The sequence below is a fragment of the Ammospiza caudacuta genome, chromosome Z (genome assembly GCF_027887145.1).
Source record: "Ammospiza caudacuta isolate bAmmCau1 chromosome Z, bAmmCau1.pri, whole genome shotgun sequence".
In the NCBI taxonomy this organism is placed as follows: domain Eukaryota; kingdom Metazoa; phylum Chordata; class Aves; order Passeriformes; family Passerellidae; genus Ammospiza; species Ammospiza caudacuta.
The window spans coordinates 49,780,971-49,799,184 of NC_080632.1; the positions used below are offsets into that span (position 1 = coordinate 49,780,971).

Sequence of the window (18,214 nt, forward strand, 5' to 3'; positions counted from 1 at the left end):
ATACAGATTCCACCAGAATTACATGCAGCCACCAATTTGGTCTTCTAAAACCTTGTCTTGCTCCTGGTGAAAAAAAAGGCTTCTCCTGGTTTTGAAAGGAAACCAATCTCCAGTCTTTAACTTAAGAACAAATTAAAGAAACATCAGTGACCTTCAACCACAATTTAAGAAAGGAGAAATTTTACTTTGCTTTTCTCCAAGAAGTATTTTGGTTACATCCCCCAACCAGGTATCCCTGAGGAGCTTCCAAAACATGATCCTGCAGCTCCAAGCTAATGATGCTCTTCAGCTGAACCTCCTTCCACAGACAAGGCAGCCTTCTATCTTATAATATTAACATCATATTCTAGAGCTGTGGCAACTGCCAGTCAATGAATTCTTTGTATTTTCCTTCCCTAGGAGTCCCCTCCCTCCATCTCACTCCCTTGCCATTCATACCTAAAAGCATGACTTACCACAGTCACAGAGCCTTATGCTACCATGGAAAGGGCTCTAACTCCTTTAAGAAAGGCCTGTGTGAGCAAGCAGGGTCTACGCAACAAAGACAAACCTACCTCAAATTACCAACAGACAGAGTACTTGTATGACAAATCAAAAAATTTTCAAGTACTTCTAATGTGGCTGCAGCAGTGAAGCTGAGTTTTACAGCACTACAGCCAAGGCAACTTTCCCCAAGCGAGAGTCATACCAGCTGAGGCACAGGGGTTTATTTCTTCTCCTAGAATAGCTGCATTAAGGGCTCTCGCCAGGTCAGCTGTGCTATTGAGGGATCGCACCTCTTCTAACCTTGACAGCCACAGCTCTGACGACAATACGGTACTGTGTACTAATTCGGGACTAACCTCAGAAACCAAATATACACTTCACCACCTAAAACTGTCTGCTTGCTCCTGGCATTTTCAAAATTTGGCCAAATGAAACAGTCAATTTCTAATTTTCCTTCCAGATTGTTGTATTTACTCACAAAGTGCTTTCTTATTTAAACTTTAATTTTTACTAAAAATACTTGGTTTTAAGTGAGTTAAACATAGGCAGGGTAAATGTAGTTGGGAAGGCTTGCTTCAGGAACTTGCACTTTCTGGCTCTTTTGAAATATACTAAGGAAGAAAAACTTTCATGTCCAGTTGAAATATATCAAAAAGATATAAATGCATCAATAAGTTAGATGCAAATTGAATTCTGAAGCCATCCTCTTTGGAGAAAAGCCTTTCAAAATTAAGTGATGCTAATTATTATGCTAGGACAGTACCAATAAACTACAAAATAGGCTAGCGAACAACCTTACTGCCTGATTACCAAGAAGGTTATTTGTGTGTATCACTAATATCACCCACATTTGCAGATATGTGTACATTTGTGTATCACTAGACCATCTTCATTTTATTTAGGATTTTCTTTACAACAAGATAACACACAAGAGACTAAGTTGGTGGGCGTGAAGGAGTATCACATGAAGATTTTTAGCAAACTTTTGATATAAGGTTTGGGAAATCTTCCTGCTTAAGATTATTTACCATGATAAAATAGTAAGAATGTTTATTCGTGGCTATACTGAAAAACTTAAAACGTAAAATTCAGAAGCAAATGGTGCCATTTAACTACCACTGAACCAAAATTTATGCGTCTCTCAAATCAAGTCCCCTATTCCCTGTTTACAGTAATACTTCAGGTTACAAGTAAGGCTGTTAGAACTGATTTGTAATAAAATGTATTTTGTCCAATAACTGCACTTTTCCATAGTTCAACAATAAACATTTACAGAGTTTCCATTACTCACACTGCAAAGAACATAAGTTCACATTTATATGGTCACTAAACATAGACTTACATAAACTTAATTCTAAGTTTTCATCAACGCTACATATTCTGCTGTATTATATGGAACCAATTCTATTCTCTGCCCAACATAACTCACTCTAGAGCAGAATTGCTTTTAACAGCTGCACCCTTCTGCTTCACTAGGAATATCTTGTCAGCAAGACCCCGGTCTTAATGACACAGCTACCTACCCAAACTACACAAGAACTCTCCTACAGCAGGACCTACCCAAGTCCTCCACAACTCCCTCACCAAAGGCCTCTGTCAAAACAACTGACATCTTTCATTTCACCAGTTTCCACTACTACTTTTGCAAGAATTTCAAAGGAGGCTCATATAAGGTTGGGAGTGGGGGGAATACAACAAAGCAAATGTATTTTCAGCAACAGGTACAGTATTTGTTTGAAATGCATTTAAAGGTTCCAGAAAAGGTAGTCAACACTTAAATTGTATTCATGCATATGTTCTTTCTACATACTGACCCTTGCCAACATTACTCAATGCCTTCCCCTTTGAAGACACACAAAAAGTTACTTTTTTCTTTCACAACTACTCACTGAGGCCTATTCCACTGCTGAAAGCAAGCTGGGTGTCTGCCTCCTAGAGAAGATTGCATTTTTTATTTATTGCCCCTTGGCTTTATTTTCACAGTGAATTCCTGGCTTAAATGCAATCAGCCAAGAAACCCTCCCTACGTGCACTCCTGTCATTCCTAATCGCTTGCAAACAGAATCAAGTGCAAGCAAAAGGGGAAAAAAATCTCAGCACTGCCAACCAAACTAAAAAAGCCCTACTTCTGGTTCTGCCAGTTCTAAGAAACCACAAATGCACCTCAGACCCCTTAGAAAGAGAAAGTCAAAAGATTAAATTTAAAATCAACTTGATTTAAAAAAAAAATAAATTAAAAAACAAAAGAACATCTCCCTAGGCAAAAGAGAGGGGTAGTGAGCCTAAGAGCAGGGTCACATCTTCCCTTCGGAAAAAAAAAAAACCTGATAGCACATTTGCAAGGTGCCCGCCAAGTCAAACCCGCAGCAGGCAGCACCAAGGTTTTGGGGAAGTGCGAAGGAGGGAATCCCGGCGCCCCACACACACACAAACACACACACCGAGCCGCCGCCGTCAACAAAAGGCGAGCAGCAGCCTCTTTTGTCTGTCTTCCCCTTTTAAGGGGAGGAGAAGGGGAAACGACAGAAAACTGAGAGAGGGGAAACAAAAAGAAAAAAAAAAAAAAAAAAAGAAAAAAACCCCCGCAAATAAACATGAAAATGAGAACAAAGTGGCCGGGTCGCACAAAGAGCATCACCACCGGCGGAGGGGACTATCTGCCGGGGGCGGCTCCTCTTTCATTCAAGGAATGGAAGGGGAGCCGCCCCCGGCAGACAGCCCCCACAAAAGTGGGGGAATACCCACCTCTGCAGCCCTTTAAACACTGGCAGGGAGGAGTTAACCAAGGGAGCCCGCAGCGGATGAAGAACAGCGGCAGGCGGCTGGGCCGGGGGTGATGAAGAGGAGGGGGGTATTGTTTCAGTAGGAGGAAGAGCTTCTCTTTCCCCCCCCTTGTCACGAAGCCGTTCATCCTAAAGCAAGCCCCCAGGCATACCACCCCCGGCGGGGCGAATCGCGCCCCCTCCCTCCGGCTCGTCGCCGCTGCCCTAGAAATGCCTTTGTTCGCGGATCCCCCCCGCACTCCCGCTGCCGGGGTCTCGCACCGCTTTTATGTCTTTATTCTGGACGGCGGCGCATCCCGCCCCCCCCTTCCCCCGCCGGCCGCCCTTCTGCTGATTCATTTCCACCGGCGGTCCCCCTCGGGATGGAGGGGGGCGGCATCTCCTCGCTATTGTGGCTCGAGGAAAAGCGATGACCCGGATTACCGCGGGTGGACGCTGGTAGGAGGGCAAAGCCAAACGGGATTACACTGGCTGGATTACCGGGAGCGGACACGGCGCGGTGTGGGGCTGCGAGTTAAAGGGACAGGCGGGAGCCGTGTCCGTGTCACGGAGGCAGGGAGCCACTGCGCGTCCCGGGCACGAGGGGGAGGAGACCGGCGGAGGAAGTTGCCCGGCCCACGGTACAGACGGGGAGTGAAGGGCTCGCACGGGCCGGGCCGCAGGCGGTGAGCTGGAGCGGAGAGAGAGGGACGGCAAGGGGGTGACACGCAGGGGAGACCCGCGGCCCCGAGCGGCGGAGGCCTGGCCCGGGAGCGGAACCGGCCGGTGACTCACCGACTTGCAGGACGTTATCGACGCAGCCGCCGTCGAGCAGAGCGATGCCCCTGCGGAAGGGCAGCCGGTTCTCATCGGCGGCAGCGGCGGCGGCGGCGTCCATAGCCCCGCCAGGCGCAGCGGCGCCTCCGGGACCGGCGGCGGGATCCTCGGCGCCGGTGTTGAACGAGGAGTACATACAGATCTCCCTTTCGCTGCGGGGGAAGGACCAGTAGACGATCCTGCGCTGCACCGGCTCCGGGATCCGTTCGAACCGCTCCTCCACCCGCTGGAAGGGCCACTTCTCCGCCACCTTGCGAGCTGCAATGTCCAGCAGGGACTCGGGGCTCTGAGTCTTGCCGAGCGGCAGCAGCCCCAGGGCGGCGGCGGCAGCTGCGGAGGAGGGTCCGGCGCAGAGAGCGCCGCCGCCGGGCCCGGAGCCGCCCGCCCGCTGCCCCGGCCTGCAGCCCGAGCCATAGCCGGGTCTGCAGCAGAGGCGCTTGGCGGGGTGGGGGAGCTGACCGCGCTCCGCCATGATCGCGCCGCTTCTAAGCCGACAGCGGAAGTGGCTGTACCCTATAAATGGCTCCAGGAAGGCAGCGAGGGCCCGCGAGCCCCCGGGGACACGCCCCCTCTGCCCTAATGTGGCGAAGAGGGCGGGGCCGATTGGTCTCGCCGGCTGTGGGGGGCGGGGTCTTATGCAAATTGGCGTCACAACGTAAATAGAGCGGCGGGGGAGAGGGAAGAGCGAAGGGGTGGCGTGCGCTCTCCCACCTCCGCCTTCCCAGCTTCTTCTCCCGTTGATGTCACGCGCGCAAGCCCGGGCGCGCCCTCGCGCGCGTGGTGGGAAAGGAGGGCGTGGCCGGCGGCGCCCCCAGCTCTTGCGCCATATAGGGAATGGAATGCGGGGGCGGGGCCGCCGCCGCGGCCTGAACCCGGTCACCTCTGCCGGGAAAGCCGGAGGGGCGGGACGAGCCGCGCGCCTCGCGGAGGGGAAGCGCCGTACGCGCCGCGGTGGGAGACCTGTGCTCCCGCTTCAGAGGCGGGGCCGCAGCGGGCGAAGGCCTTTCCGTCCGCCCCTGGATCAGGAGCCTAGGTGCATGCCTGTAACAAGCTCTTGAGCTACACGAGTGAGGCGCGCTCCAGGATGTGTTGGTATTGAGTTTTGTGGGGAGTTTCATTTTCCTTCTACTAGCGGTAGTACGGTAAAGGTCGTCATCCCGGTGCCAGCACCCGGTTGGCTCTGCAGATGTCAGGGCTTGGAATTGCTCCGGGAGAGCCGAGACACAGGCCAGGGCGCCAAGGACCCGCAGTGAGTCACTTGGAGGCCCTGAAGGCACCGTGTTTACCCAGGTGGGTCGTGACACAGCGGAGGGTCAGGGTCTTTTCGGTGATCTTTAAAAACCGCGCCGTTCGGGCCCGTGCCGGCGCCTCAGAGATGGATGGATTGATAGATGGATAGATGGAGGCATCCATATGCTGAGGGTCCCGAGGTGCTGCGTGTCGCCGTGGCTGCCCGCGGCGCGGTCCCGGAACGCCGGCCGCGTGGAAGTGCCGCCCGGCCGGGATCGAGCGAGCGCAGCGCACAGTGCCCTTCTGCGCTGAGAGGCTGTGGGCTGCGTGTCATCGCAGAGCAGCCTCGGCTGACTTCTGTTACACTAATTAAATTTTAGTATAAATATTATGTTGGTATTTAGGGACTTTATCTCGGAAATGGGATTACGCTTTGATGCTTCATGGTAGAGCAGTCGCCATTTTTTATTAACCGAATTTAAAACCAATTTTTGTAATTAATTAAATATTTCGGAACTATGGCTTGTAAGAGGCATTTTTGGGCGGCTCGTAGTTAAAAACACTCACTGGCCCGGCGAGCAGCCCTTTGCTCGCATGCCGTGCCCCGCAGAAGCCGTAGTTGGAGCGGCTTCCCTCCGGTTTTCCCAGACAGACTACATTTTCCATGATGCAGCGCAAGCCGCCCCCAGCGGGGAGGCGGTTTCGTCAGGGAATGCGGCGGAGGAATGTCAAGCGTGCCCGGCATAAAATCTAAGAGGTGCAAACAACATCGCCTTGGCTCGAAACTGTCGTCTCCTTTTTGTTTGTGCCAATCTCTCCGCCCCCCGCCTCCACCTCCGACTGGAACAGGAGCTTATTTTGTATTCAAGCGATTGGAAAGCTTTGCAGAAACTGCATTGTCCATTAAAAGTGGACGGGAAATTGAATTAAACTTATCTGACTCGCTAAATGATTTTTAAAGAAGGATTGGCAGAAACCTGTGATGGTTTAGAATTTGCACGTATTGGAGAAGGGGGGGCAGTGTGTGCTTTTAAACTTCTGAACAGTAGCAGTACTTGGAAATTTCACACGTCAAGAATTTTTTTACATTTAGGTATAGACCTGTGCTTTTGGTGGCGGCGAGATTTAGGGTTGGTTTTTTGCTTTTGTGTGTGTTTCTTTGTTTGTTTTTTTGGATTTTTTTTATTTTTTGTTTTTCTCCTGCCAGTTGCTGATACTAAGAAAATGACGGACGCTTTTTAACCAAATAGCTTAAACTGCAGAATTATTTTCTGCGTGGTTAAGTTGGTGGTTTTTTTGGTTTGATTTTTTTTGGTTTTTTGTTTTTTTGGTTTTTTTTGAATGCACTATAAGCTTGGGGTTTTTTTCTTTGGGATAATGAAACCTACCTTCTATGGAGGAAATTAGTTTAAACTGATGCTTGTGTTTCTGGCTATGGACTTCACAAAATAGTTACTCTTGAGATGCCAGTTTCATTAATTCATAGATAGCTTGCTGGAATATTAACGGTCTTGTTTTTAGATTTAGGCATGTTTTATAAATGTTCTGCTGGATTTATAAACTTAACTCCCAACAGAATTTTGGAAGTGTTAGGGAGCCTGAATACTGCAGACCAGAGATGAGCATGGAGTACTTTCTTTTACTATCAATATGGTAGACAGTAGGAAAAAGAAAAAAAAAAAAAAAAGAACTTTATGATTGCATGTGTGTGAGAGGAGAGGAAAATTATTTTTAACTCCATCACTTATTCATGAGTAATGATTGTTCAAATGTCAAAGCAATTTTTCTTCTCTGTTCTACCACTATTTCTGCTTTAAATAAGCATCTAGCAAGTCAGTAAAGATACTCTTCCAAATTGGGCATGGCTGTTCTTTACCAGGTCTTAGCCACCTGCTGCAATAAATATAACACTCATGCCACAGGAAGAATTCTTCCCGTCATAGTTGAGAAACTTTACAATAAAAACCAAAAAGAGTGAGAAGCGTGACAATGAACAACAAATCATCCATAATACGTTAACCTGTGTGTCAGTTACCTCAACTTAGTCTTTTTTTTGTCTTTACAGATCTGGGCAGAAATTTTTAAATTCACTAAAGAAATCCCAGAAAACAAGCAGGTGGAAGAGCTCATGGATCCACCTCTTTCATCTGTCTCCCCTCATCAAGAGTATCTACTTCTTGTTGAGTCTGTGTGTATTAACAGATACACAGAATGCTGGTGAATCTTTTTAGGTTCTGGGCTAGGGAGAAGACAAGGAAGCAAGAGGCATCTTTGCTCTTGTCATGTCACCAGAGGCACCAAATATGCTCCACTTTAGGCTCCAGCTGCACCAGCGTAGCACTTTAACAACTTGCAAATTTTCATCTGAGGCTGAACTTTTGTCCTGCCAGATTTGCCCTAAATTCCCTCCGCTTTCTGAAAGCAAGTGGGAAGATGTGTTAACTCCAGAGAAGAAATTAGGAAGTGTTAAAGCCATATCTAAGCTATTTTAATTGCTAGTTGGGTTTTCTTTCAGTGGATGTTCTCGAGGGAAGACCTTACTGAGCTGAGCATTTCTTGCCTCTGTTTCCATCTCACCGTTTTGGGAAGTTTCTATTCCTGAGCTACACAGAGAGGGAGGAATGGCTGCAAAACAGCAAGCTTAACTTGGCTAACTTCCTGCATGTAATAAAAGGCTATTCTGTGAGCTGCTTGGAAAAGCCCCCTTGGCCACCACGCAGTAAAATTCCTTCCTAATAATCTTTTCAGAGCATTAGGCCAGTTGCAGTCAGTTTTGCTCATTATAGTAAAGTATAAAAGGCTTGAGCATTCCACCAGTTGCGCTAATCTAAAAGGAAGGTCACATACAGCTGCACAGTTGTCTTTGTGTGAAACACACCAAGGTCTAAATGTAGAAAAATGATGGCAGGCGACATAATGCTAGCCAACATAAGTCACCCCAGTGGTTAAATCTTATCAGGAAAGATGAGACTTGGCATTCCTGCATTGAAGCTGAACAAGGGTCTGGATTCATGTGCTGCATAAAATATTTCTAAACTCTCAGAGGGTAGGGGGTCAAAGACAGAGAAGGAGACTTGGGAATGGAGGCTGGAGAGTTCTTGGAGCTATAGCTATAAGGGAAAAAAAGCAAGAAAAATTGAGGACTAAAATAATCCAAACAAGAAAGAATGATAGGTCTACTGAAACAACTGGATTTACAATGCTGAACCAAATGTTTTTAAACCTGTTTCTGTGTGCCTTTTTAGATAACAAGGGGTTTCATTTCTTGGAAGAAGGCTACAGGTTTTAGAGATAACAAATGTATTCTAATATCTTATGAAAGCTTGAAAAACAGTGTTGTATGTAAAAGTGGTGAATATCACTGAACTTAGCAGTGTAGTGAAACTGGGAATTCAAACGCAGGAAAAGCAGACAGAAGTGATGGGTGTTGATGAAATTACCATCATAAGGTTGGTTAGTGAAGAAAATAGTGTAGTTGGTCACTGTCTTCAGTTTTACAATGTTTTCATAAAACAGTTTCTTTCATTATGTTCAGAGGCTATTTTTAATTCAAAGCCTTAAAAAAGAACTTTTGCCTTTTTCTAGCCTTTTAAATCAAATACTCTAGGATAAATATTGCCAGCTCTTTAGAGTTTCTCTGTTGAAGTGGAAATAAACTGGCAGTACCAAATGAGCCCTTTCAAAGTGCAGCTTTTTATTTTGATTAAATTCCTTGTTGATTCTAAAACTGTACTCAGACTAGAATCTAAAAGCATTTAGGAAAATTTACTTAAAATACTAAGCATACTTTGCCGTTTTCTAGAACAGTCAAAAGAAACAAACATCTACAACTGTGCTAAATCCTCTTGACATTAATTTCTGTGTCCTCTGCCTTTCTGTGGCTCAGTACTTAATGTATGAAGTCATTCTCAGATGGACTGAAGGGGAAGGCATTGTTTGTACCATAGTCCCAGAGCTGTGTGAATTAATGCTGCTCTGTATTTCCTTAAGGACTGAGCACATTCAGTTTACATTTATTGATAATAGATCCTGGGAATGAATTATTTCTTCCTTATAAGGAGCCTTGTTTTGAGATATCTGTTGGGGCAGTTTAGCTCACTACTAAGTCACTAGGGACAAAAGCATCACTGTTACAAGTAAAATGATAATATGCAAGAAACTTCTTAAAATTAAATGTGTTGCAGTCATTTAGATGATTCAGAATATTGAGGTCTTGGAAGACTAGAGGAATAAGAGTGTTTCACCTTTCTTCAGATTTAGCATTTGCATAAAGTCAAAAGGAGAAAGTCTTTGTCTCAGAGGGAACTCTAGATTTAGTGTCTCGCTGGGTTCGTTGTGACCTTATTTAGATCTGAGTTGCAAAATTTATGAATACTCAAAGTAAAAGCAGTATATTATCCTCACAAGTCTTTGTAAATATTATTTTAAAAGTATTATCTTTTCCTAATACCAAAATAAAAGAATTTTATTAAAATATTGGATATTAAACATCTTTCTTCATTTATCCTCTCTTTTTAGTGCAAATAATTGTGACTAACTTATTTTTTAAAAAAGTTCCTCAAAACTTCATGTTCTTTTGGTCAGACATTCTTCACCAAAAACAGCATAGGCTGGTCTAGGAGTTATCAGGTGAAAAATGCCATTGTTTGGTCTACCAGCATGTGGAGGATACAAATATACAGAAAGTTAAATGGGCTGGTAGTTTAAAAGGGAACATTAAGGTGCTACCTTCTTGTGGATAAGCATCCTACATGAACAACTCCCCTTTTTATCTTCTTGGGCTTTCTCCCTTTTAACTGCACTTCCAACTTCCTTGCATTGGACCAAGGAACTACTTTGCAGTGTCAGGCCCAGTAATTCTTGGTAAGAAACTCTTTGTGCAGGACATAAAAACCTCAATCTGTGATATTGTCTTGAAGTAAAAGACATTGCTTACCTAAATTTTAATATACAGCAAAGAAAGAGAAATTGCATTAACTAAAATTTTCAGGAGAGCTTTTCCACATGCTAAGTGGTGGTAGAATGATTTTTTAAATGGCTTTAAATTAAAAAAAGAAAAACCTCAAACAAGTCAAAACTCTTCCTTCCCCCATTTCAAGGATCACAGAATCATTTAGTTTGGAAAAGATTTCCAAGGTCATCAGGTCCACCCTTTTGAATGATCACCACCTTGTCAACTAGACCATAGCACGAAGTGCCAGATCCAGTAATTTCTTGAACATTTCCATGGATGTTGACTCCACCACTTTCCTGAGCAGTCCATCCCAATGTTTGAGAGCCCTTTAGTGGTGAAATTTTTTCTGATGTCCAACCTAAACCTCCCCTGGTGCAACTTGAGACTCTGTGCTCTTGTCCTGTCACTGGTTGACTCCACCTGGCTACAATCTCCTTTCAGGCAGCTGTAAGGAGAGATAAGGCCACCCCTGAGCCTCCTTTTCTCCAGGATAAACACCCCCAGCTCCCTCAGCCACTCAGGACTTGTGCTTCAGATTCTTCCTCATCTCTGTTGCTCTTCTCTGGACATGCTCCAGCACCTCAATGTGCTTCCTGATTTGTGAGGTCCAGAACAGCATTTGAGATGCTGCTCCACCAGTGCTGAGTGCCAGAGCTGACAATCCCTGCCCTGGCCTTGCTGGCCACAGCATTGCTGATCCAGGCCAGGATGCCATTGGCCTTCTTGGCCACCTGGGCACAGCCTGGCTCATGTTCAGCTGCTGTCACCAGCACCCCCAGCTCCTTTCCAGCCACTCTGCCCCAGCCTGTGGAGCTGCCTGGGGTTGTTGTGACCCAAGGGCAGGACCCAGCACTGGGCCTTGTTGAACCTCTCACCATTGGCCTCAGCCATGATCCAGCCTGCCCAGATCCCTCTGCAGGGAGTTCCTGCCTTCCAGCAGGTCAGTACTTATACACCATTTGTTATCCATTAATTTACTGAGAATGCACTCAAACCCCTCATCTAGATCATCAAAAAAAGACATTAAAAAGAACTGGCCCCATTACTGGCAGCATTCCCCACCACTCTCTGGGCCTGGCCAATCCAGCAAAGGGTGTACCTGTCCACTGCATCGGCTGCTAGCCTTTCCAGGAGAATGCTGTGGGAGACAGAATCAAAGGCTTTACTGAAGTCCAAATAGGCTACATCCCCAGCCTTTCCCACATCCACTAGGCAGGTCACCTGGAGATCAGTTTGGTCAGGTGTGACCTGCCTTCCCTAAACCTATTCTGAGTAGGCCTGACCCTTTGGTTGTTCTGTGTGTGCCATCTGATTGTAGCTAAGATGATCTGTTCCATAGTCTTGCTGGGTGCTGAAGTCAGGCTGACAGGCTGTAGTTGCCTGGATCTGAGTTCCAGCCCTTCTTGTGGACCGACATCACATTGGCCAACCTTCAGTCATCTCTGACATCTCCAGACTTCCATGATTAGCCAGGACTGACTAAGAGGTCCAGAGTCCAGATTAATGTGTGATGGCAAGAGATCTGAACATACAAGGGGACAGCTTAAATATACCAAAACCTGGAGCTCTTGCCTGTGTGCTATAGAGATGGGGTGCCTTTCAGTAGGATCCATGCTGTGCTGGTGTATCCTTGTCTCCAGCAGCATAGCCAAGGCAGTCCTCGGAAGAGGAAAGTAAAGCTAACTCTACAGCAATTTCTCTAGGTGCCAATTTTCTGTGAACTTCTCAGCCTTCATGAATTATAACTGAGGACCTGCAGAAAGTATGGAGGCAAAGAAAAGGCTGAGATGGCTAAGCAAGACTGTAATGGTTCCTGTTGTAATAACTGTCATTTTTTTTAAAAGCTCAGGTACAATACTTGCTTCCTCTTACTTGTTTTCCTAGTGATTGCATTTAGCAATCTGGGAAAAATGAGCTGGACTATAATTTTTTTTTCTTAATGATCTCTGTGTAAAATTTGGTTCCAACTGGTACTTAAATTCTTAGTTTACAGGTATTTGAACAGTATTGCAAACCTGTCTCTAGCTTTGCTGGGACTGAAACACCCAATCAAGATTTACAGACAACTCTTTTCTTGGGTTGTATCAGAGACAAACTTACAAGGTAGTGCTCTAAGTACAAGGGCTTCTGTATAGCTAAGAAACCCTTTGAAATTAAGAGACCAAGGTTTTTCTGTCTGACAAAAGAATTACACTGTGCTGTCTTGTCATTTATTTAATCAAAAATGACCGTATGCTCAGGAATAGTTAATAAAGACCAAATCAAGGGTACAACATTTTGAGGGATTGTTTTCCCAATTCCTTTTTTCCAACCCAGATTATATCTTATATTTGTAAAACCTGGGCTTTTGTCCCAAAACTTTAAAAAATATTTGAAATTTTGTAGCCCAAGTGCTAATGTTTGCTTCTGTTCAGAGCAGTCAACATTTAGGGTTAAACACAGCTTACTAACATATATCTTGGGTGACATTGATGTACTTTCACTTGTATTTTGTATCCCAGCTGAAAGTATTTTCATTATCTGGTTGCCTGTTTCTATCTCTTCTTTTTCTTTCTCATCTTTCTTTGACTATACTTTGCTGTTGCCAGTCCATTGTACAGTCTGTCCCTATTAAAGAGACAAAATGACTAAATTTTCAAACCACTTGCCTTCCTTCTTCCTATTCTTCCTGTCCTGCAGTCTTGGACATTGTATTGGAGTTAACATGTCAAGCTAAGCCTTGTAATCAAAATCAGAAGATAGAGATAAGCTGTCATTAGAGCCTGCAGTAAAATTTTGTCAGAGAAACCAGTACTTCCTTTTACTTCACTACCTTCAAAGGCTTCACTGGAATCCCTTTTTAGAGCAGGGATTTAGGGGTTTTTTCTACTGGTCTGTGACTAGACAACATTTAACTTTTGAAGTTGCTCTGAATAAAAACATGTAATTTTTGAAGTTGCTTTGAACAGAAAAGGAGAAGTTTTTTTTCTTTTTTTTTCTTTTTCTTTTCTGCTGCAGGGATTAAGATGAGCTGAAAGATACACCTCTGCTGCACTTCAACACGTGGAATAATAGTGGTACAATGTGGTCTTACACTTCTGAAAATTAGTGTTACTTCCAGGGGAGTATTAGGAGTTCCAAGAATTTGGCAGGTTTACCACTGAAAAGGAAAGGACCCCTTGGTAATTACTATGTCCCCATGCTTCTTTGCTTTCATAAATTATGCAGGACTCATGGGACAGCTGTCCTATTGCTAGGCACTGTCCTCTGCTGGGCTGTATTGGGGTCCTTCAGGGGGAATAGATGCAGGCACTGTGTGTGGTGTGTTTGGTGTGGTGTGGTGTGGTGTGGTGTGGTGTGGTGTGGTGTGGTGTGTGGTGTGGTGTGGTGTGGTGTGGTGTGGTGTGGTGTGGTGTGGTGTGGTGTGGTGTGGTGTGGTGTGGTGTGGTGTGGTGTGGTGTGGTGTGGTGTGGTGTGGTGTGGTGTGGTGTGGTTCAAACACTGCAGGAGATACTGAGTCAGTGTCTGCAAGCTTAGGCAGATGTCCCAGTCAGTCATCCTGCAAATGTTGTGATCCATGAGCAGGAGCGCTAGAAATTTCTTCTGGTGTTTCATGTAAAATATATTTTCTAGTGGTTCCAAAAATGGAGCTTCTGGGCAAAGACCTGGGCAAAGCCTCTGAATTCCTCCAGTCATAGTAAAGGTCCAGTGTCACATTACTGTTCCAGCCTAAGACAACAGAAGTCTGTCTGTAGGAAGAATATTTTCCTAACTCAGAATTGCTTCCCTGTTAGTAATTTTAATATGTGATTCTGAGAGCTTTGTTACAGCATCAAAAAATTTTTGTTCTTCTGCTTTCAGTGGTTCTGAGAAGCAACAGCAGCACAGCCTGAGCATGGTTTTCACCACGTTCAGGACAACAGTCCAGGCACCAAAGCCAACCATGTGCACATTTGGATGACCAGGTTTGCACCCTGCTCTGATTTTCAATTTATCTCTGCGAGCATAAAGTCTTTGACTCTTTTAAAACAAAATTTTGCTTGCTGCAGATGAATGGCTGCTTTTGAAGCACACTAGAAAAGCTGGAGGTCTTTTCTTTCAAAAGAAAACAAGAAATCACTAGGATATAAGGAGTGGAATAACTGAGGAAGAGAATGAGATTTGAGGGGATAAATGTAAAAACACTCTTCCTTACCAGCTCCACCCTCTAAATGGTATTTACCACTAGGGAAATTGGATCCACCCTGGACTGATTGTAGTATCAGGAAAACCCTCCACAAACAGCTCTGAGCTATTGAAAAAGCTGCAGTTTTCTCTTCCAATAATTGATACTGTGGTGACAACTTCCACCTGCTACTCATGAGTCGCAGTCACCACATCTGCTGAGGGGGAGAAGGCAACTTCTCCCTTTACTCAGAATGTCTTGTCTGCAGTGGTGGTCCTAGGAGTGAAAAATTGCTACTGAGTTTGAGCACTTCTTAGAAAGTGCGGTGTCCCCTACACTATTTGGAAATGAAACTTGCAATCTCTGCTAACTCAGAGTTTAAGAAGCATAAATGAAGAGGAACCACTTTAACAGTACCTGGGGATTGGGCTAAATTGCATTATTGCCTGGGAATGAGGGTTTATTCCATACTGTTTACTAAATGAAGAGTATTACCATGGCAACATTCAGGACATGGTCTGTAAGGATCTGCCAATGCAATTCTGAAATTAGCATTCAGAAGGCAACTGTTTAAAAGTAGTTTGAGAACTGAAAAAGAATGTTTCAGACTACAGTCCATACGGGAATACACTTCGGTATCTGCAGCATGAAAACTATGTAAAATTTAGCAGTTCAGTTTATGCTGATCTCAGCAGGAGACCATTTATATAGGTCTTTGATGAGTGAAAGCATAATGGTATAAATGCTAATATCCAGTGGTGATTCACACCACATTACAGCTATAATTTTGTGTGAAGTATACCTAAAAATACAAATACTACTAGCTTTTTATGATCAACAATAGTGTAAAGATAGTTGAAATCTTTTTTCCAAGTTCACTTGGGGAAAAAAGTAAAGAATGACAATTCTTAGACAAGATGAAAGTTCTACTTCCTGTATATAAAGAAGAAATTTGTGGGGTGAATGAGAAATAAGGAGAATAACATAAAAGGAAATTCTAGATCTGAGTTGATCCCCTGCTAGCCCAGTTAAACTTTGTCTAATAAATACTTTTTGGTTTTGTGTGTTGTGATGTTCTTGCAGAAATCCTTTACACAGGAAGTTGTGGTCTGGCAGAATTAAAGTTGATTGAATTATAGCTTGCTTCTTCATGTCTCTCCACAGGTCACTACTTTCTGGAAAAAGCAGAGTCAATAGAACTACACCTCTGTCATTGAGTCATGCCAGCTCTTGCAAGTAATGCTGAAAAAAAATAGTTCTTTGGTTATTCTGCCTGCACTTTTATCCATGGTTAACATCACTGTTTTTGTTTAAGTCTATGTCCTATTTTGTGTGCATCTGTCACTTAGCAAGACAGGTGTGTTTATATAATTAGGTTCCACAATTCGTGTAGGAAATGTGTAGGAAAGTGCAGAACTGCAGACTTCTGAAAGTTGGCTAGATTTTAAGCTGACCCTGCCCTCTAAACAGATGCTCAGAACAGTGATGGCTCTTTATTGCTACAACACACCATCTTGGGATAACACATCAGGTAGTCTGGAAATATGAAATACTTTATGTAGAGTTGCTACTTCATGTAAGACAGTGCTGAGGACAGTTACATCTGCATAGAACACAGCATCATTCCTGTTCCTTGCTACCCTCATAGGTAAATGTGGTACATTTAGGAAGCCTTAAGTTAGTCTTCAGAATCATGGATCTATAGAAATTATGGAAATGATGCTAGAAAAAAAGCTGGCCTGATCCCTAGCTGCTCAGACAATCTCTTCATATTTTTCCCAGGGCTGTCCTTTATTTCACTCTTAACAGGCTTCCTTTCGTGTTTGGGTTTGTCCAGGAGCCAGTTGTTCATCCATGCAGGTTACCCTGTACTTTTGTCTGATTTCCTTTTTGTTGGGACACATTGCTCCTGACTTGGAGGACCTTGACCCTTGAAGATTAACCAGCTTTCTTGGACCCCTCTTCCCTCCATGATTCTCTTCCCTATTACTCTACCAAGCAGACCCCTGAAGAGGCCAAAGTCTCCTCTCCTGGAGTCCAGCCTAGTGAGCTTCGTGTGTGTCCCCCTCACTCAAACTCCACCATTTCATGGTCACTACTTCCCAGGCTGTGCTTGAGCTTCGCATTCCCTTCTTGTCAGCAAGAACGTGGTCCAGCATAGCACCTCTGTCATTGGTTCCTCTATCATTTGGAGAAGGAGGTTACTATCAGTGCATCACAGGAACCTCCTAGCTGTTCCTTCAACCACTATTGGGGTGGTTGAAGTCCCCCATAAAGACTGGGGCTTGTGAATGCCCTGGTGTGTTTGAAGCACCTGGGCAAATACCAAAGTTTTATCACTTCACAAAATGAGAAAACACATCCTATTCCAGCAATAACTCAGGAGTGTGTTAGCCATCAAAACTTATTTTAAAATAACACATTCAGATAACTTCAATTCAGTGTTTATACTAAAACTGAACAAGCACCTATCTGTATTGCTGTCTGTTTTCAAAAATTTGAAACTGGGAAAGACAATACAGAAGATTCGTTAAAAGTATTAGCAGTAAAAAGGGTAAAGAGGATAATCCAGATGATTATTGAGCAGCATCCATGTGGGCAGAAAATTACAACTAATATATAAAGCTTTTAAATCAGTAGAGGTAATGTTTGTCAATATGAGTATAAGAGAAACAGCTCTGACTACAATTTTACTAAGACACTAACCAAATAGTGTTTACATGACAATACTGTTATATGTAATCTTTTGATTTCTTGAAAACATTCTGACTTACTGCTGCATGACACTTTTTATATATCATATATATAAAATATGATATATCATATCATAAAAAATATTATATACCTGCTGATTAGTAGAAACATTGAGTAACTGGCAGCCAAAAACAGAGCACTAAATGCAGGATCCTAACTTAGCAATTATATTAATATTTGGGTTATTTTAAGAATTATTTTTTGGTATATGATATTTAATGCTTGTTTTAAATTACGTCAACATTGTACAAAATTATTAATGATACTCACAGATGACCCTAAAGATCGGAGATATAATAAACAACAACGATAAGTCATTAATACAGACCAGATGGCTTTAATAAGTTGGGGGCAAACAGACAAGTGTTTTGTGGATAATTATTAAAGTAAAACATTTGTGAACAGAGAAAGCAGCATGTCCTTTTTACTCTTATTTTATGACCTTTACATTTAGTCTACCCATCAAATTCTAGCTCTTCAGAACAGACAAGACACCCAAATATGGAGCTACTGAAGGCCAGTTGAACAAGTTGCCTCTGATTTGTTGTTCTAGGTTTCCTTGTATATTTTGGTTCTGATCATCTCCAGAGTGTTCTGTTATAATACGTGCTTACGCAATTTTATTTTGGTATCTCTGAGTAATGCTAAAACATCCCCGTGCTATAAATTGACTCCACTTTTGAAATTTGAGCCAGTATTTTTAAATATGCCTTATACCTTAGATTCATCATCACTTCTGTTACCCTTTCTCTGTCTAGTATAACCTTTTCACATGTACAATTGTAACAAAAACGGGAATAAAACCATGTCTGCAGACAATTCCCTTAGTCTAATCATCAGTCATGTTATTGCAAAGCTAATGCTGCTGTTGCCTTTCTCATCTCCAGAAACTTGTGTTTTGCTGGACCTAAGAAGAACTGAAAATGCTGGTTTTCTTCCTTTTTTTTTTTCCTGTTCACAAGTTATTATTTGGGGATTTGGAGGAGGAATGAAGAGATGCAGAGAGATTTGTCAAGAGAAGTAACAATGAATAGACTACTAAATAAG

General features: G+C 43.6%; 1 protein-coding gene and 1 long non-coding RNA gene across 4 annotated transcripts in view; one reads left to right on the forward strand and one right to left on the reverse strand.

Moving 5' to 3' along the window:
• ZSWIM6 (zinc finger SWIM-type containing 6) overlaps positions 1-4,557 on the reverse strand; it is a 106,084-nt gene extending 101,527 nt beyond the window's left edge. For all 3 annotated transcript variants that reach the window (XM_058823846.1, XM_058823844.1, XM_058823845.1), the window contains exon 1: positions 4,044-4,557. In XM_058823846.1, coding sequence (XP_058679829.1) covers positions 4,044-4,557 — 514 coding nt within the window. The remainder of the gene's footprint in view (positions 1-4,043) is intronic.
• Positions 4,558-5,263: 706 nt separating this feature from the next.
• On the forward strand, positions 5,264-17,976 carry LOC131571404 (uncharacterized). Its single transcript, XR_009275946.1, has 4 exons — positions 5,264-5,375; positions 13,267-13,430; positions 14,110-14,213; positions 15,578-17,976. It is a non-coding gene; the product is annotated as an uncharacterized LOC131571404 (long non-coding RNA).
• Positions 17,977-18,214: the final 238 nt, after the last annotated feature.